The sequence below is a fragment of the Boleophthalmus pectinirostris genome, unplaced genomic scaffold, assembly GCF_026225935.1.
Source record: "Boleophthalmus pectinirostris isolate CB_2022bp ecotype Guang Dong unplaced genomic scaffold, ASM2622593v1 HiC_scaffold_17, whole genome shotgun sequence".
In the NCBI taxonomy this organism is placed as follows: Eukaryota; Metazoa; Chordata; class Actinopteri; order Gobiiformes; family Gobiidae; genus Boleophthalmus; species Boleophthalmus pectinirostris.
The window spans coordinates 28532404-28553223 of record NW_026571115.1 but is presented as its reverse complement, the minus strand read 5'-3'; the positions used below and the strand labels follow the sequence as shown (position 1 = coordinate 28553223).

The 20820-nt window shown below is 37.4% G+C and overlaps 4 gene segments (V, D, J or C); all 4 read right to left on the bottom strand.

Annotated features, from left to right (window-relative positions):
- Window positions 1-5233: 5233 nt before the first annotated feature.
- Window positions 5234-5689, bottom strand: LOC129408737 (immunoglobulin heavy variable 3-66-like). The segment is given in 2 exon segments: window positions 5234-5565; window positions 5643-5689. Coding segments are annotated over 2 exon segments (375 nt in total).
- A 1362-nt stretch (window positions 5690-7051) lies between these two features.
- LOC129408555 (immunoglobulin heavy variable 1-3-like) lies at window positions 7052-7965 on the bottom strand. The segment is given in 2 exon segments: window positions 7052-7788; window positions 7874-7965. Coding segments are annotated over 2 exon segments (366 nt in total).
- Window positions 7966-16781: 8816 nt separating this feature from the next.
- On the bottom strand, window positions 16782-18796 carry LOC110154587 (immunoglobulin heavy variable 4-38-2-like). The segment is given in 3 exon segments: window positions 16782-18116; window positions 18307-18658; window positions 18754-18796. Coding segments are annotated over 3 exon segments (411 nt in total).
- Window positions 18797-18855: 59 nt separating this feature from the next.
- On the bottom strand, window positions 18856-20764 carry LOC129408736 (immunoglobulin heavy variable 3-74-like). The segment is given in 3 exon segments: window positions 18856-18887; window positions 20284-20607; window positions 20681-20764. Coding segments are annotated over 3 exon segments (402 nt in total).
- Between the last annotated feature and the right edge of the window lie 56 nt (window positions 20765-20820).

Genomic DNA, 20820 nt, shown 5'->3' with positions numbered 1-20820 from the left:
TCTCCCTGTGCTGCACTCAGAAAATATTGTAATGTTAGACTATTTAATAATGACTCAAAAATTGGGAATCTCGAAACGGTTTTTGCAACAATATTTCTGATCATTTGAATTGAGGTAAAAAAGGTAGTTTTGTTAACAGAAAACCGTTTTCATGCTAAAGTCATATATGCATTTATATCTATGGGTATGAAAGGGAAAGTTTTAGTTTTTCTTTGTGGCATTAGTGCTGAAAATTGGTGAAGTATTGCCACTATTTTACCATAGATAAGAGCACAGTGAAGGAGAAGTAGTTTTGTCCAGCGCTCTGTTATTCTGTCTCATTGTGTCTTTCTGGCCACAGTATACAGCCGCAGTGGCCTCTGTCCTCAGACCGCTCATCTGCAGATAACCTGCTGCTGGAAGTCGTCTCTGGAAGTGAAGCGTCCCTCACTGACTTGGAAGTAGTAGAAGTGACTACTGCCAGTGTGTACAAATGCAATCCACTCCAGGCCTTTACCTGGAGCCGTCTCACCCAGTTCCATGAAGCTGCTGAAGTCTAACCCAGAGTAAGTCATGTGAGTATGGGATTCTCCAGACGTGATGGCTGATCCAGACTCTCTGTTATGGACCAGGCATGAAACAATATTGAAAAGGCACACAGCACACGCAGTATAATGAAGTGTGTAACAGCCATTGTAGCACAGTGCTGCTTGTAACATGTGGTTCTCATTTATATATCAGCTTTACCAAGCTCTCCCACTTCCAAAACTATGACCATAAACCCAAATTTATGAAAAACATGATGAAAATAAACATTTAAATACTTAATATTTATTTACATATTATCTAAAAAGTGCTGAAAACTGAAAACTCAGAAAGCTTTTGTCCTGTTGACAGAATAGATCTTTTCTATTACTATGGATCCTACCTGGACGACTGACGAATTAAACAAACAGCTGCATTACTACTTTAAAATAAGTCATACCCACAGGTTGGCTGGTGTGATTCCAGCTCCCACAGATGAATGCTGGTGTTGTGTCCTTGGGCAAGACACTTAACCCACCTTGCCCACAGTATACATTGCAATTATTAATCAATAATCCTCACTCATGTTTATCAAATCAGAAGTTGAATATCTTGAATAACTAAGATCTGTGATGATTTTTCTTAATATTTGTATATAATTATATAATGTAAGCAGCATGTATCATTTTTACTATTAACATAAAGATAAATTTAAGTACATTTTTAAATTTGACAGGGCTACTCTTTATCACCTGTTCATTTTGTTACAACCATGGACAGAACTTACAGTTTATCAAGTAATTAAGATTCAACAAGTCATCACATTATTGAAACTTATTACAGCAGCTGTTTCCATCATTCAAACATGTCTAATAATAATACTATATAAAAAATGTATTACATTTACAGGCACAGACAACATGACTCTGTTCTGTATTATAATATATAAAGAACAGTGTCACTATGAATTCATATCTGGTTTGAATTGAAACAGAGACATATGTTTTAAACTGCCTTTTAGGCTTGTAAAATGTCTCCCTTCTAATTCATCAACTCAGAGTTGTATTTAGAGTGATTCAGACATGTCAAAGTAACTTTTATTCTTTCTGTGATTTAAAACACTATTTCTCCCACTGCTCTGCTCTTGTTTTGTTTTAACTCTAGAGCAATCACCATGAAATGAGAATGATTTCTTGTATTGTCACTGCACACTGAGTTCTTTCAGAATAATGATTTTGGACTGTGTATTTGACTGTGAGAAAGCTGTACTAGGATATGATGCAAAAATATAACACTGCTTTTCATATTATTATTGATTTTCAGATCACTAATGGTTCATTATTTACTTAGTGGAGTTTTGTTCAGCTCCTCCATGTGACTCTCTCACTGTGCTTTCGGCACAGTAGTACACAGCCGTGTCCTCAGTCTGGAGGTTGTTCATCTGCAGATACAGCTGGTTTCTGCTGTTGTCTCTGGAGATGGTGAACCTGCCTTTCACTGACTCAGAATAAGCAGTGCTCCCATCGGGGTGAATGAAGCCAGCCACTGCAGCCCCTTCCCAGGAGCCTGTCTGATCCAGCTCATGTAATAGCTGCTAAATGTGAACCCAGATGTTGTACAGGTCAGTCTGTGGGACTCTCCTGGTCTTTTCACAGTTGGACCAGATTCAGTCAGAGTCTGAGCAAAAGACACCTGTGGAAACAAGCCAAAACTGTATTTAAATTCATCCTGCTGTCATTTACCAGTATTAGTCCAGAGCAACAGTTCACCTGTCCAGTATGTGACAAACACAAGTGCTGTCCTGTAGTCCATTTGTTCAAGGTTCACAGCTCTGTTTCCTCTCCACACAGAGTTAAATAGAGGAGAGGATTTCAGGTTTGCGTTTGCTCCTCCCCAAAGTTTATATATTGCCACATGTTTTGGTTATAAAAATCAATGGTGGCAGGATGGTTGGTGGTTTAAGCAGCACACCTTTCAAGACACCCAAAGTGCTTTTAAATTGCATTATTCATTCATTCTCCACACACAGGGTTTCTAAGCCAACTTTTACACTCTATTTATTAACTGATTTATGACAAAATATAAATTCAGAGTTTGATCCTACTGCTAAATTCAACTGAAATCACAAACACGTACAATTTCAAGATGCATTTTTAGAAACAGATAGTTAAAGTGTGAAGAAATTATAGGGCCTATAAAAACCATCCCTTGTGGGTCCCCAACATCACATATCAATATATCAGCCACAAACTTGTTTCAATATTATTCTATTCTACCTACACTACAACTATGTTTGTATTATGTGTTTCACCAGGGCCTCTTCTATTCTTCAACTACTTCTAATCACTATGAATAAATGGTGAAAACAGATTTACCTCTCTGTCATCATTTGAAGAGCACAAACATCAAAATCTTGCATTTCATTATATTCATGGGTATAAATTGGACATTTTAAGCAGATTCTATCAAATGTTTTTTTTTTTTTTTGTGAGAATACTGCTAAAACTGATGAAACATCCCACTATTTTTTATGTATTGTCTCCTAAAAATCCTGAAAAAAGAAAATCAGTCATGTTTTTGTCATGGTGTTTTTCACTGTGGTAGCTGCTCCCATAAACTCACCGTGATCCACCTCTGCACATAAACTCCCCCTGCTGTTTGTCACTATAACTAATGCTGCAACATCAGGAGGATTTCATGATCACTGACACACACACAACTAGAATCTGAACAGACACACACTTGAATCAGATGTGATGTTTTAATTGTTGTTTGTTGTTTTATGTTTGTCTTGTGAATGTAGTTAGTCCATGAATGAAGCAGTGCTGTTTCTATTTTTTTCTTATTATGCACATAAAACAATGACTCAGGTTATAAACAAATGAAAATGATTTGATCTAAATCTATGAGTCATTGTTCACTGATATGTCTATCTGTAGATGACACACAAACACATGAGAGAGTCACAGGGAGGAGCTGAACAAAAACTACACTGGAAATAAAGACAGTTCTGATCTGTTAGTGGTCTAAATGGATCCATAAAACCAATAAATATTAATACCATTTTCATCTTCTGACGTTACATTCTGTTACAGCTTTCTCACTGTCAAACACAAAACATAACAGTATCCTGAAAGAAATCATTGCTATTTCATTTTTTTCACTATATAGATATAACTTTTTTTTTTATACCATGTTTTAAATCAATTCTAATTCACAAGTGATTCATGCATGTCTGAGTCTTTTTTATTTTCCAGCAATCAAGAGACCATTGCTTTGAAAATCCACGCCTATTGCTATATTCTACTCTTATTTTTGTTATAACTTTAGTGAGGATTAAAATAAAAATAACAATGATTTAATTTAATGAGTGACTGGGTGGGCATCTCTGGTACTGTACTAAACTGGTTCAAGTCCTATCTAGAAGACAGGAAGTATTTTATTGAAATTGGAAACTGTGTCTCAGATCACATGGCCCTGACCTGTGGGGTGCCTCAGGGGTCAATCCTGGGCCCCCTGTTGTTCAATCTCTACATGCTGCCATTAGGCCAGTTAATAAGCAGCAATAACGTGTCCTACCACAATTATGCAGACGACACTCAGATCTACGTCTCACTGGCAGCAGGAGACTATGGACCAGTGGACTCACTTGGTCACTGCATCCAACAGATCAATGTGTGGATGCAAAACAACTTTCTCCAGCTAAACTCTGACAAGACTGAAGTCATAGTGTTTGATCCACAGAAACAAAGCATCACCTCCAGTCTCTCTCTCTAAAACCTTCAAATCAGGCAAGAAATCTAGAGGTAATAATGGACTCAGACTTGAACATGAAAAAACATAGCAAAAATCAAAGGTTTACTGTCTAAAGCAGTCTTGGAGAAACTTATCCATGCGTTTGTCTCCAGTAGGTTAGATACTGTAATGGTTCTCTCACTGGTCTCTCCAAACGAGCTGTGAGACGCTGCAGAACATCCAGAACACTGCAGCTCGGGTCCTTACTCGAACTAGGAAGTACGAGCACATAAGTTCCTGTGCTCAGGTCTCTGCACTGGCTTCCTCTGCCTCAGAGAATAGACTTTAAAAGCAGCTCTGTGCTTGTGTACAAGTCTCTCCATGGCCGAGCACCAAAGTACATCTGTGACATGTTAGTGTCATATGAACCATCTCGCTCTCTGAGGACCTCAGGGACCGGCCTCCTGCTGGTGCCCAGAGTCACGACTAAACAAGGGGAGTCAGAGTTTCAGGTTCATGCAGCTAAAACCTGGAACAGTCTGAACATGTGAGACAGACTCTTCTGTGACGCTGTTTAAATCCAGGCTCAAAACATTTCTGTTTAACTGTGCATATGACTGAAAGGTTTTCATTCCACAGTCTTCTCTCCAATTAATGTCTCTCTTTTCAAATTTTAATCTTCATGATTATTTATGTTTTGATTTGTTTTTATTATGATTTTAATGTATTTCTTATTCTGTAAAGCACTTTGAATTACTTTGTGTACGAATTGTGCTATACAAATAAACTTGCCTTGCCTTGCCTAATGAGTTTTTTCAGAGTAACATGGAATGCAGTTTTTTTTTTTGTTTTTTTAATAAACCACACTGTTTTTGACAGTATAAAAAAATATCAGGATGTAATGTAAAACTGTAACATATTTCATATTCATATTATTCACCAGATTAATTTCAGAAGATTGAAAGATCATTATTTACTTTAGTGGAGTTTTTGTTCAGCTCCTCCATGTGACTCTCTCACTGTGCTCTCGGGCACAGTAGTACACAGCCGTGTCCTCAGTCTGGAGGTTGTTCATCTGCAGATACAGCTGGTTTCTGCTGTTGTCTCTGGAGATGGTGAACCTGCCTTTCACTGACTCAGAGTAAGCAGTGCCCCCACTGGGGTAAATGATAGTCAACCACTGCAGTCCCTTCCCAGGAGCCTGTCTGATCCAGCTCATGTCATAGCTGTTTACTGTAAACCCAGATACTGTACAGGTCAGTCTGTGGGACTCTCCTGGTCTTTTCACAGCTGGACCAGATTCAGTCAGAGTCTGAGCAAAGACACCTGTGGAAACAAGCCAAAACTGTATTCAAATTCATCCTGCTGTCATTTACCAGTATTAGTCCAGAGCAACAGTTCACCTGTCCAGTATGTGACAAACACAAGTGCTGTCCTGTAGTCCATTTTGTTCAAGTGTCCACGGCTCTGTTTCCTCTACACACAGAGGTTAAATAGAGGAGAGGATTTCAGGTTTGCATTGGCTCCTCCCCAGTGACAATTGTTGATACATGTTTGAAGGCTCTGAGGAGTAAATACCCAAGAATTACAGAATACAGTTTGGTTGTTTTGCACGTTTCAAGCACCAGGGCCTGAGCTGCTGCTACACTGAGCAGTGAAGTAGTTCAAATTAGGCTAAAACAATAGTGTAAATTCACCAAACACAATGGCAAACATGTCCTTATTCATTTGAGAGAACGCTGAATCCATCATGCATTTCAGCACAAGTTTGAGTCTAAAACTACACAGTTAACAGGTGTACAGAATATGACCCATGGAGACACAGATATTTCTTGTTTCAAGAAAATGTCTTAAAATTCCAGAGTTAAAAACAGGTGCAATAATTATCATGACGTCTAACACAACTTTATTGAGAGTCCATCGTTAAATTAACACTAACAAGAGTCAACCTTCATCTGCAATGGTTTGGACAATAGTGCAGAGGGTGGAGCATCTGTCCCTGGTTATAGTGGCTTTGAAGAGGACAATGACTTCACGTTCATAAATGATTCTCTGTAGTTTTGTTTGTAGCAGGTTTTTGTAGTGGCTTATTTCACTGTGCCCCCCCCACACAGTGACACACACACATGCAAAAACCACTGACTGCTTTCCTGTCCTTCCTGAACATGAGCGCAGGACAAAATACAGGCCTCTTATTCTTAAGTTAGTTTAACATGTTTTTTTTTTAATGCCAACTTTTTCACCTTATTGTAACATTTAATTGAAATGTTTTGTTATAGAAAACTTTTTATTGTCACTATTAATTATTCAAGTGTGATTATTATATATAATTGTATTATTATTTTGCAAACACACATTTATGAACAAAATTAACTGAATTTAACTAGTAAACATACTTGTGACAAAAAAGTATTAACTCTTTGATTATGTAAAACAATTGGGTTAGGATATTATAAGTTTAGTTGTTTTTATTTTTTATTTCATCCTACTCCTTTTGAGCACCAGGTCTCAAATAGGTACATGTACATGTGTTACCTTTCTCATTTAAATAAATAAATAAATAAATAAAATCATACATCATTGCTGGCTGAAGAGCATCTGACATTAAAAAAAAAAAGCGCTCTCATATTGGTGTGCAGCTGGTTTACTCTGATAATTATCCAAATGTAAAAAAAATAAATAAATCATAATACAATTATAGATTTAATAATAATAATAATAATAATAATAATAATAATATATAATAAAATAATAATAAATAATAATAATAATAATAATAATAATAATAATAATGGAGCTAAAACTATCCCCTGCAGGTTCCTAAAATTTCACATTTTGAATAAAGCCTCATCTTCATCTAAGCCCAGACAATAAAAACAGTTTTATCTTGTAACAAATGACATGTATTTCTCAAAAGCTTAAGTATATACATAAACATTATATTATATTTAAACTTGTCACAGTTCGGGGGTGGTGGACTTTTATGTCATTTCTAATCAAATGGCACCGGTTATTTTGAACAAAGCTTAGATCATTTAGATTTTATAGTGATTTGAAAGGTAAAATATGTATAATATTTGTAATTGCTTGTGGTTGTGATTTTAACATAGAAAAATAAAAATGTCACATTTTGTTGTAATTGTGTTAGAGTGAATGTCCAGTCTGTGTTTGAGAGGAACATCCACAGCAGCTCTTGGTTGGATGTTTTTGTACATGAGCTTCATTCTTCCTGTCACTGTGCTTGTCGGGCACAGTAGTAAACAGCAGTGTCTTCTGCTGTCAGACCTGTGATCTCCATGTACTGGGTGCTGCTGGGGACATTTTCAGTCAGAGTGAAGCGTTGTTGAAAGGCACTGGCGTAAGTTGGTGCGTTATTTCCAGTGTTCATCCACCCAATCCAGTCGAGCCCTTGTCCTGGTCTCTGTCGTATCCAGTGCATGTTGTAGCTTGTCATAGAATAACCTGATGTAACACAGGACATCTTCACACTTTCTCCAGCTCTTTTCACCAGAGAAGATGGCTGCTCCAGTCTGATCTCTGTCCACACACCTGTACAAGAAAAAATCCATGAATTTAATATACACTTAAACATTTTCAAATCACAATTCAAATGTCATAATTATTAAAGTCTTACAGTGAATTGTAGCTATAAATAATAATGTTAGTAAAAGATATTTTGCCATTTTGAAAAACAGATTTGTGTTAAATGTTGCAGTTCAATCTGGTTTCTGTGGCACAGAATAACTTAGTGGTGCTTTTAAAGTGTGTATAATTTGCATATACAGTAACTCCCTCTGCTGGACACAGACAGTAATGCTGATTGTAATTTCATTGTTTGTTCTCTCATTCAATGACAACAATCAAACTATAGTTTAATGAAAGATTATGTCATAATTAGTGCTAAACTGGGAACCTTCATGTGTTTCAGATGCTTCTTCTTCTTTTCATAAGACAATTTTAATAGAAACAGTTTTCTTATCAAAATGTTACGTTTATTTATATTCATGGAAAACAAGAATATCTGACATCAATTCATTGAGTGTTTATGGTGACAATAGTGATAGTGGAAACACTGCACTATTTTTAGCCAGTAGAGAAGAGCACAGTGAACAGAGGAAGTAGTTTTTGTCCCAGCGCTCTGTTATTCTGTCTCATTGTGTCTCTTCTGGCACAGTAATACAGCGCAGTGTCCTCTGTCCTCAGACCGCTCATCTGCAGATACACCTGGCTGCTGGAGTCGTCTCTGGAGATGGTGAAGCGTCCCTCCACTGACTTGGAGTAGTAGATTGGAGAACTGGCTGTGCTGATATATGCAATCCACTCCAGACCTTTACCTGGAGCCTGTCTGATCCAGCTCCATCGATGGCTACTGAAGTCTAACCCAGAGGTAGTACATGTGAGTCTATGGGATTCTCCAGGACGTTTGATGGCTGATCCAGACTCTGTTATGGACCAAGCATGAACAATATTGAAAAGGCACACAGCACACAGCAGTATAGTGAAGTGTGTAACAGCCATTGTAGCACAGTGCTGCTGTCAACAGTGTGGTTCTCATTTAATATATCAGCTTTACTCAAGCTCCTCCCACTATCCAAACTATGACCATAAACCCAAATTTATGAACAACTTGATGAAAATAAATATTTAAATATGTATTTACATATTATATAATAAGTGCTGGAGGCTGAATAAAGGAGGCTGTCGGTGAGAGAAATTTAAAAAGTATCTTAGAAGAAATTCGATGAGAGAGTGAAACAAGATATTTTCAACTCCATATGATTTTGATTCAGAAAAGTTTAGTTTACAGCTCTATGTATGTATGTATAAATATGTCAGGACTCTAGATGTTCTTGGAGTCATGTTTTTTGTCATGGTGTTTTTCACTGTGGTAGCTGCCATGTGCACAGTGACACACCTCTGCACATAAACACCCTGTCTGTCCTGTCTGTCTGTCTGTCTGTCTGTCTGTCACTCTAACTGCTGCTCAACTATAGGGAGGATTCCATTATAGATCTATTCACTGTCAAACAAATCTACTTTTGGGCTCACAGTCACCTCAAACATTGGTGTCAAAAAACAAATAAAAAACAAATACTTTTTTTTTTTTTTTATGAAAACTGAAACATTTTGAGACACTTTTGGAATTACTTTGTAAAAAGAAGTAAACATTTTTGATCAACTTGGCCTTTCCCCGTTAGAGCAATAAAGGACACCAGGTCTGTAGCTGCTACCACAGTGAGGAGTGAAGCAGATCAAATAAACATTAAAAACAGAGGAGTCATGTTTTGCAGTTTTAATTCACACCGTGGAGTCACTGTAACTGCTGCTCAACTGTGGCTCAGGAGGATTTTAGTTTTAGTCAAATTTCTCTGCAAAAGTTAAGCACAAATCAAGAAATGTTTATAAGGTGTCAGATTTTAAAATAGCTACATTACAATAGCTAAACAAAAATTCAGAACTTAAGAAGCTGCTCAGATGAAAACTCAGAAAGCTTTTGTCCAGTCCAGAATTGATTTTTTCTTTTACTGTGGATCCTACCTGGACGACTGACGAATTAAACAAAACAGCTGCATTACTACTTTAAAATAACTCATATATATCAAGACTTAAATAATTAATTAGTAAACAAAGATTTAATTTATAAAAAAAAAGTTAATATATTATTTGCTCATCATGAATTATGTGTTTATTTGTGTTTAAGATGAATTAATCTGCATTTATTATAAAGTGTGACTCAATATTTTAGAACCACATGCACTTAAAGCTTCAGTGACATTTTGCTGTGTATAGGGCGACCCCTCTGGTTGTTATTGTGAATTGCACCCTTTAATGTTTTTGTACAGTTGTAGATATACTTTGTGTCACTGTGCTCTCGGGCACAGTAGTACACAGCCGTGTCCTCAGTCTGGAGGTTGTTCATCTGCAGATACAGCTGGTTTCTGCTGTTGTCTCTGGAGATGGTGAACCTGCCTTTCACTGACTCAGAGTAATAAGTAGTGCCCCCACCACCGCTAATGGAAGCCAGCCACTGCAGCCCCTTCCCAGGAGCCTGTCTGATCCAGCTCATGTAATAGCTGCTAAATGTGAACCCAGATGTTGTACAGGTCAGTCTGTGGGACTCTCCTGGTCTTTTCACAGCTGGACCAGATTCAGTCAGAGTCTGAGCAAAGACACCTGTGGAAACAAGCCAAAACTGTATTCAAATTCATCCTGCTGTCATTTACCAGTATTAGTCCAGAGCAACAGTTCACCTGTCCAGTATGTGACAAACACAAGTGCTGTCCTGTAGTCCATTTTGTTCAAGTGTCCACGGCTCTGTTTCCTCTCCACACAGAGTTAAATAGAGGAGAGGATTTCAGGTTTGCATTGGCTCCTCCCCAAAGTTTATATATCACCACATGTTTTGGTTATGAAAATAGATGATGGCAGGATGGTTGGTGGTTTAAGCAGCACACCTTTCAAAACACCCAAAGTGCTTTTAAATTGCATTATTCATTCATTCTCCACACACAGGGTTTTGTAAGCCAAGTTTTACATGTATTTATTTATTGATTTATTATCAAAATATAAATTCAGAGTTTGTCCCTAGTGCTAAATTCAACTGAAATCACAAACACATACAATTTCAAGATGCATTTTTAGAAAACAGATAGTTAAAGTGTGAAGAGTTATAGGGCCAAAACTGTCCCTTGTGGGTCCACAACATTACATATCAAGATAATACAATACAATATAATAATATAATACTATAATTCTGCTGTCAGACCTGTGATCTTCATGTACTGGGTGCTGCTGGGGACAATTTCAGTCAGAGTGAAGTGTTGAAAAGCGCCCGCGGTATTTAATTATATGAGCAAATGTCATAATTCACCATGTCTATTCACAGCTCATTTACATATCAGGCAGGTCAGTAGCAAATATTCGGCCAATATAGTCACTTTAGAACAGACCAATAGAAACAGTCTGTTTATGTGCGGGAGCTACAGCAGCTAACCCATAACAAATGACAAAAACTAGCTTCAGAGTCGACATATTTCCCAACACTCACCGCTCACACAGGCTCTCCTCACATCACAAATCTGCACTAATAAATGTCCTTTTATCCAGACGCAAAACCGATTGTCCGTAAAAAGAATATAATCTCATGTTTGGATCTGTGTCTGCATGTGTAAACAAAAACGTGAGTGACGCGACTCTGTGGTGTGTTCAGGGACAGTACGGAACACACAGACAAATGACTCCGTAGATAAATACTGATGTGGAGCCACATATTAGGATATTTATCTGTCTGTAAATTGGAATTAAATGAACACAATGTAGAGAGTCTAAGCTTTATAAAGAGGTTATAACATGCCCACGTGAAATATCAGCCCTATCAGCAAGCATATCGGCCGATAGACGATATGCCTAAAGTTGCCCATATCAGCCGATAATATCGGCCAACCGATATATCGGTCGGGCTCTAGTTATAAACATATGAAAATGATCTGATCTAAATCTATGAGTCATTGTTCACTGATATGTCTATCTGTAGATGACACACAAACACATGAGAGAGTCACAGGGAGGAGCTGAACAAAAACTACACTGGAAATAAAGACAGTTCTGATCTGTTAGTGGTCTAAATGGATCCATAAAACCAATAAATATTAATACCATTTTCATCTTCTGATGTTACATTCTGTTACAGCTTTCTCACTGTCAAACACAAAAACATAACAGTATCCTGAAAGAAATCATTGCTATTTCATTTTTCCACTATATAGATATAATTTATTTATTTATTTTTTATACCATGTTTTAAATCCCTTTTAATTCACAAGTGATTCATCCATGTCTGAGTCTTGTTTATTTTCCAGCAATCAAGAGACCATTGCTTTGAAAATCCACGCCTATTGCTATGTTCTACTCTTATTTTCTTATAACTTTAGTGAGGATAAAATAAAATAACGATGATTTAATTTAATGAGTTCTTTCAGAGTAACATGGAATGCAATTTATTTTTATTTTGTTTAAATAAACCACACTGTTTTTGACAGTATAAAAGCAATATCAGGATGTAATGTAAAACTGTAACATATTTCATATTCATATTATTCACCAGATTAATTTCAGAAGATTGAAAGATCATTAATTACTTTTGTGGAGTTTTTGTTCAGCTCCTCCATGTGACTCTCTCACTGTGCTTGTCGGGCACAGTAGTACACAGCCGTGTCCTCAGTCTGGAGGTTGTTCATCTGCAGATACAGCTGGTTTCTGCTTGTCTCTGGAGATGGTGAACCTGCCTTTCACTGACTCAGAATAATAAGTAGTGCCCCCACCGCTGTTAATGTAAGCCAGCCACTGCAGCCCCTTCCCAGGAGCCTGTCTGATCCAGCTCATTCATGTAATAGCTGCTAAATGTGAACCCAGATACTGTACAGGTCAGTCTGTGGGACTCTCCTGGTCTTTTCACAGCTGGACCAGATTCAGTCAGAGTCTGAGCAAAGACACCTGTGGAAACAAGCCAAAACTGTATTCAAATTCATCCTGCTGTCATTTACCAGTATTAGTCCAGAGCAACAGTTCACCTGTCCAGTATGTGACAAACACAAGTGCTGTCCTGTAGTCCATTTTGTTCAAGTGTCCACAGCTCTGTTTCCTCTCCACACAGAGTTAAATAGAGGAGAGGATTTCAGGTTTGCATTGGCTCCTCCCCAGTGACAATTGTTGATACATGTTTGAAGGCTCTGAGGAGTAAATACCCAAGAATTACAGAATACAGTTTGGTTGTTTTGCACGTTTCAAGGCACCAGGGCCTGAGCTGCTGCTACACTGAGCAGTGAAGTAGTTCAAATTAGGCTAAAACAATAGTGTAAATTCACCAAACACAATGGCAAACATGTCCTCATTCATTTGAGAGAACGCTGAATCCATCATGCATTTCAGCACATTTGTAGAGTCTAAAACTACACAGTTAACAGGTGTACAGAATATGACCCATGGAGACACAGATATTTCTTGTTTGGAGTTGTAAAAATGTCTTAAAATTCCATAGTTAAAAACAGGTACAATAATTATCATGAAGTCTAACACAACTTTATTGAGAGTCCATCGTTAAATTAACACTAACAAGAGTCAATCTTCATCTGCAATGGTTTGGACAATAGTGCAGAGGGTGGAGCATCTGTCCCTGGTTATAGTGGCTTTGAAGAGGACAATGACTTCACGTTCATAAATGATTCTCTGTAGTTTTGTTTGTAGCAGGTTTTTGTAGTGGCTTATTTCACTGTGCCCCCCCACACAGTGACACACACACATGCAAAAACCACTGACTGCTTTCCTGTCCTTCCTGAACATGAGCGCAGGACAAAATACAGGCCTCTTATTCTTAAGTTAGTTTAACATGTTTTTTTTTTTTTTTAATGCCAACTTTTTAACATTATTGTAACATTTAATTGAAATGTTTTGTTATAGAAAACTTTTTATTGTCACTTTTATTTAAGCATGATTACTATATATAAGGGTATTATTATTTTGCAAACACACATTTATGAAAGAAATGAACTGAATTTAACTAGGAAACATACTTGTGACAAAAAAAAAAAAAAAAAAAAGAAAAAAAAGTATTAATAACTATTTGATTATGTAAAACAACTGGGGTAGGACATTATAAGTTTAGTTGTTTTTTTTTTTTTTTCATCCTACTCCTTTTGAGCACCAGGTCTCAAATATGTACATGTTTTACCTTGCTCAATTAAATAAATAAATAAATAAATAAATAAACAAAATCATACATCATTGCTGGCTGAAGAGCATCTGACATAAAAAAAAAAAAAAAAAAAGCACTCTCATATTGGTGTGCAGCTGGTTTACTCTGATAATTATCCAAACGTAAAAAAAAAAAAAAAATATAATAAAATTATAGATTAATAGTTATTATAATAATAAATAATAATTAATTAATAATAATAATAATAATAATAATAACAATAATAATAATAATAATAATAATAATAATAATAATAATGTGAAGAGCTATGGAGCTAAAACTGTCCCCTGCAGGTTCCTAAAATTTCACATTATGAATAAAGCCTCATCTTCATCTAAGCCCAGACAATAAAAACAGTTTTATCTTAACAAATGACATGTATCTTTCAAATGCTTAAGTATATACATAAACATTATATTATATTTAAATTTGTCACAGTTCAGGGGTGGTGGACTTTTATGTCATTTATAATCAAATGGCACCGGTTATTTTGAACAAAGCTTAGATCATTTAGATTTTATAAGTGATTTGAAAGGTAAATATGTGTAATAATAATATAATAATAATATAACTGCTTGTGGTTGTGATTCTTAACATAGAAAATAAAAATGTCACATTTTGTTGTATTTGTGTTAGAGTGAATGTCCAGTCTGTGTTTGAGAGGAACATCCACAGCAGCTCTTGGTTGGATGTTTTTGTACATGAGCTTCATTCTTCCTGTCACTGTGCTCTTCGGGCACAGTAGTAAACAGCAGTGTCTTCTGCTGTCAGACCTGTGATCTCCATGTACTGGGTGCTGCTGCTGGGACATTTTCAGTCAGAGTGAAGCGTTGTTGAAAGGCACTGCATAAAGTTAGCAGCATTTTCCTGTGCTCATCCACCCAATCCAGTCGAGCCCTTGTCCTGGTCTCTGTCGTCTGTCACAGTGCATGTTGTTGTACTTGTCATAGAATAACCTGCAGATGTAACACAAGTGTGGACAGTAATCTTCACTGATTGTAACTTCTCTCATTCATGCTCTTTTAAACATCCAGATGAAGATAGAAACAGTTTTCATGTTAAAAACAAAAATATCTGACATCAATTCACTGAGTGTTTATGGTGACAATAGTGATAGTGGAAACATTGCCCTATTTTTAGCCAGTAGAGAAGAGCACAGTGAAGAGAGGAAGTAGTTTTTGTCCCAGCGCTCTGTATTCTGTCTCATTGTGTCTCTTCTGGCACAGTAATACAGCGCAGTGTCCTCTGTCCTCAGACCGCTCATCTGCAGATACACCTGGCTGCTGGAGTCGTCCTCTGGAGATGGTGAAGCGTCCCTCCACTGACTTGGAGTAGTAGATTGGAGTACTGGCTGTGTGCACTAACGCAATCCACTCCAGACCTTTACCTGGAGCCTGTCTGATCCAATTCCACACAGAGCTACTAAAACTTAACCCAGAGGTAGTACATGTGAGTCTATGGGATTCTCCAGGACGTTTGATGGCTGATCCAGACTCTGTTATGGACCAAGCATGAACAATATTGAAAAGGCACACAGCACACAGCAGTATAGTGAAGTGTGTAACAGCCATTGTAGCACAGTGCTGCTGTCAACAGTGTGGTTCTCATTTATATATCAGCTTTACTCAAGCTCCTCCCACTATCCAAACTATGACCATAAACCCAAATTTATGAAAAACATGAATGAAGTAAGTAAATATTTTAAACACACAACCAGTCAAAAGTTCAGACACACTTCTTCATTTTTGCTCTTTCTTTATTTTCATGATTATTTATATTGTGGATTCTCACTGAAAGTATAAAAACTATGAATGAATATATATGGAATGTTGAAAAAAAAAATAACCTTGATATAACTGCAGACTTCTTTTAGAATTTAGATTTTAAAGAGGGCATATTGCACTTCTGTGGGGTATTAACCACACATTAACACAACATATTCAGATCAACATGTTACTATTGTTTTTCAAAATTCTGTAATCATCAAAAACAAGGTATTAACTTGTTTTTATAAGTTTCAGTTTAGTTTTTCACACCCTCTTTGCTCGTTCTTCATTTTACATTCGACTAATGAAACAACTGCACTTCGCATTTGGTTTGTGAAGTTGTAGTGTTTGTTTTGTGTCATACTTTTCTTTATTAGTGGAAAGTTGTTGTGTGGGAGCATGGGTGACATAGGCTTGTGGGCTGAGCTTTGGATAGGATCGTATTTCCAATCGTAAGGAGGGTTCGAGGCTCGGGAGAGAGCGCTAGATTACTTAAACATGCACGGGTGACATTTAAAATAAGGTTTGCATTGGCTCCTCCCCAAAGTTTATATATCGCCACATGTTTTGGTTATGAAAATAGATGGTGGCAGGATGGTTGGTGGTTTAAACAGAATGCCTTTCAAAACACCCAAAGTGCTTTTAAATTGCATTATTCATTCATTCTTCACACACACAGTTTGTAAACAAGTTTTACATTCTATTTATTTATTGATTTATCATAAAATATAATATATCACCAGGACTCTTCTATTCTTCAACTTCTTCTAATGCACACGAATAAATGGTGAAAACAGATTTACCTCTCTGTCATCATTTGAAGAGTGCAAACATCAAAATCTTGCATTTCATTATATTCATGGGTATAAATTGGACATTTTAAGCAGATTCTATCAAATGTTTCCTTTGTGAGAATACTGCTAAAACTGATAAAACATCCCACTATTGTTGATTTATTGTCTCCTGAAAATAAAAAAAAGTCAGTCATGTTTTTGTCAAGGTGTTTTTCACTGTGGTAGCCGCTGCCACTGTAAACTCACCGTGATCCACCTCTGCACATAAACTCCCCCTGCTGTTTGTCACTATAACTAATGCTGCAACATCAGGAGGATTTCATGATCACTGACACACACACAACTAGAATCTGAACAGACACACACTTGAATCAAATGTGATGTTTTAATTGTTGTTTGTTGTTTCATGTTTGTCTTGTGAATCTAGTTAGTCTAGTCTAGTATTATGCACATAAAACAGTGACACAGGTTATAAACAAATGCAAATGATTTGATCTGAATCTATGAGTCATTGTTCACTGATATGTCTATCTGTAGATGACACACAAACACATGAGAGAGTCACAGGGAGGAGCTGAACAAAAACTACACTGGAAATAAAGACAGTTCTGATCTGTTAGTGGTCTAAATGGATCCATAAAACCAATAAATATTAATACCATTTTCATCTTCTGACGTTACATTCTGTTACAGCTTTCTCACTGTCAAACACAAAACATAACAGTATCCTGAAAGAAATCATTGCTATTTCATTTTTTCCACTATATAGATATAACATAGTAAAAGCAGAGCAGTGGGGGTGTTAGGGGGATGTTATAGATGCACCGGGACACGGGCTGCATCTGTGGATAAAGTAATATAGAGACTTGAGTTCAGGTTGCATGTTGCTGTGCTGTAGTTGAAGTTTAAAATATTTTAACTATGACCTGAGTATTGCCATATCACAACTCTCCTCTGGTGATTGTAGCTGATGGAAAACTAACACATATAAAAGAATCTTGGATGAAAGAATGAAACTAAATATTATCAGCTCCATGTGCATTATGATTTTAACTTAGAGTTTGTTTGTTTTTTTGTGGTTTATAGCTCTATAGCTGTAGAAGTATTTCAGGATTGTAGATGCTCCTGCACTCATGTTTTTGTCATGGTGTTTTTCACTGTGGCCGCTGCTATATGCACAATGATTCACCTCTGCACAGAAACACTGAACTGTCTGTCTGTCACTCTAACTGCTGCTCAGCTCGAGCTCAGGACGATTTCATTATTAGTCTAATTTCACTGTGAAACCACTTTACTAATTCTTAAATTTGTATATATGTTAACTTGCACCAACTTTTTAAACTTATTATAGAATTTAACTTAAATGCTAGAAAACTTTTGAAATAAATTTCCCCATACACATTTATGATCATTATCAATATTATTTTAGTTTTTTTTTCTACATACAAATACAGTTTTCTGTATTCAGTCTTTTACCTGGTGTCCACACATAGAAAAAGTCTCTCATGTTGCTGTGTGACTGGTTTGCTGTGATGATCACACAGAAGAAGTCATTTGGTCTTCATCCTGAGAAAGAAAAAGCCTGAATAGATAAAATACATGAAGTATAAAATGTCTGACTTAAGATCATATCATGTTTATTGTCTTTGTCATTGTCAGATGAACAATTCTTCCTGATCCCAACTCATTATGGACCAAGCAGCACATATGGGATAAACTGATAAACTGTGCATAGGACGCCCTCTCTGGTACTTACTGTGAATTGCACTCTTTACTGTTTTTGTACAGCTCTACATATACTTTGTGTGACTGTGGCTCTCGAGCACAGTAGTACACTGCAGTGTCTCCAGGCTGCATGTTCTGTCCATTCAGAGTCACTGTTTTTGTGGAAGTGTCTAAATCAATACTGAATTTGCTCTTCAGAGAATCTTTATAGTGAGAGCCTCCTGTGTATTTCATTCCAATCCACTCCAGGCCTTTCCCAGCAGGCTGTCTGATCCATGCTGTCCAGTAGCCAAGAGAGTATGAGACAGTACAGGGGATGGTGAGAGTGTGTCCTGGCTGCACAGTCACAGAGGTTGGCTGTGTCAGTGTCTCACACTTCACACCTGTGGAGGACAGAAATGTGTTGAGGAGATGCTTCAATAACAGGAGCATTGTGTGTAAGTGGAGCTGATGTTGAGTGTGAAAGAGGAAAACTCACAGATCAGACAGAGAGCAGCCCACAGCAGAGTGAGTGTGTCCATCCTGAGACTGCACATGTGAGCGAGGAGGAGCAGCAGCACACTATGTACTGTACACACATTTACATCTGCTCTGCATACACTCCTCCTCTCACTGACACAATGAAAAAACTCCCATATAATGAACAACAAACTGAAAATGCATGTTATTTTCATACTATTAATATATTAACATTTCCACAATATATTGCACTTGTTGATTATTAGTCATCATTATTTTTTATCACATCACAGTTTTAATATATTCACAGTAAAGAATGTACTAAGATCTGTAATAGTCCAGTGTTTCCTAGACAAAATGTTGCCGCACACTGATAATACTGAAATTAAACAATGTCCACAATCCATATTTAATTATCAAAAGTAAACAATAGACCTGATGCTAAAATGTCTACAGTTTATTGAAATTATACTTAGGTTAACATTAGCAGCATGTATGATCTTGGTTGGCTTCAGCAGCAGTGAGAATGTTTCAGAGCATTATGGCATCGGACAGGGCTGCTCTTTATCAACTATTCATTTTGGCTATGTTCAGACTGCAGGGCTTAACGCTCAATTCCGATTTTTTTGTGAAATCCGATGCTTTTGCAAGTTCGTTCACATTTCCAATTAAATGCGACTTGTATGCGATCCCCTGTGTGAACGTTAAACGGCCCAAAAGTGTCCCGCATGTGCACTGGAGACACGACGACGTCAACCGCAGCGAGCGTGCTCTGTGTTTACAGAAGTTGTCCAAACATGGTCGCAGCATTGAGCACCTGGCGATTTTAAAGTTCCTCTTGTACCTGAGCCAGAACATGAGCAACTTATTTGTTTTAAGGAGGAGATTGAGAAGGAGAAGGACGAGGTTTTTGGCCGTGGTGTTTTGTGGGACAGCAGCAGCGGACGTCTGTTGAAAGGAACGTGTGGATGTGGAGACGTAGTCAAGAGTGGTGAGTGGTGATGTGTTTCACTTCAGTGACACGGAGTTCATTAACAATTTTCGCCTACTTCAGCGCAGAATAGTGACGTTTGTGGCTTGTTGATAACGTGTAAGTCGAATGAATGCGCTTTGACTGTTCACACTGAAGTCGCATGTCAAAAGATCGGATATGTATCGGTTTCAGGACCACATATCCAAGTGTCCTGGGTTCGCATTTGAAAAAATCGGATCTGTGTCGTTCAGACTGTCATTAAAAGATCAGATACAGGTCACATAGAAGCCAAAAAATTGGATTTGGGTCACTTCAGGCTGCAGTCTGAACGTAGCCTTAGTTACATTTATAAAAAGAATTTCAGTTTTATTAAAAGACAAGATCAGAAAAATCATATTATTGAAACTGACTGCAATAGTTCTTTTTATCATTCAAACATGTCTAGTAATGCTAGTATTGACCCACTTCTATCATGGGTTTATTTCAAACATTTTTTAAATGTAATTCTATTTGCCTGATGTAAAATAATAATAATAATTTTAATAGACTTCCGCTCTGTCATCTCAGTTTGTGTACAGCTGTGGAGCTCTCTGCACCACTGTGCCTCTCGTGCACAGTAATAAACAGCCGTATCTCCTTCCTTTGCACTGTGAAGTTGTAAATACACAGTGTTTGTTGAAGTGTCTTTTGTGATAGAAAACTGGCCCTGGACACTTTGAGCAAATATGGTGCCTGTTCCACTGTCAATGCGACCGATCCAGTCCAGTCCTCGCCCTGGTTTCTGACGAATCCAGTGCAGCCAAGCTAAAGAGAGCCCCTCCACTTTACAGGACAGTGAGACAGACTGTCCCGGGCTGGTGACCACTGGCTCTGAAGAGGTCAGAGACTGGGCCTGGACCACTGGAAAACACAGAGAGTTGAAATGGTGTAAAGTGCTGTTTGTGCTGTAGATGTGTTCAGTGTCTGTACCCACCTGGAATAAGAGCCCAGAGGAACACAGTCACTGCTCTCCCCATCATAGTGGAAACTTGAGGAGCTCTGCAAAGACTCACTTTCACTTGGGCTCTATAAAGAGAGTGGGTGTGGCAACGTTCTGACTATTTACAAGTATTT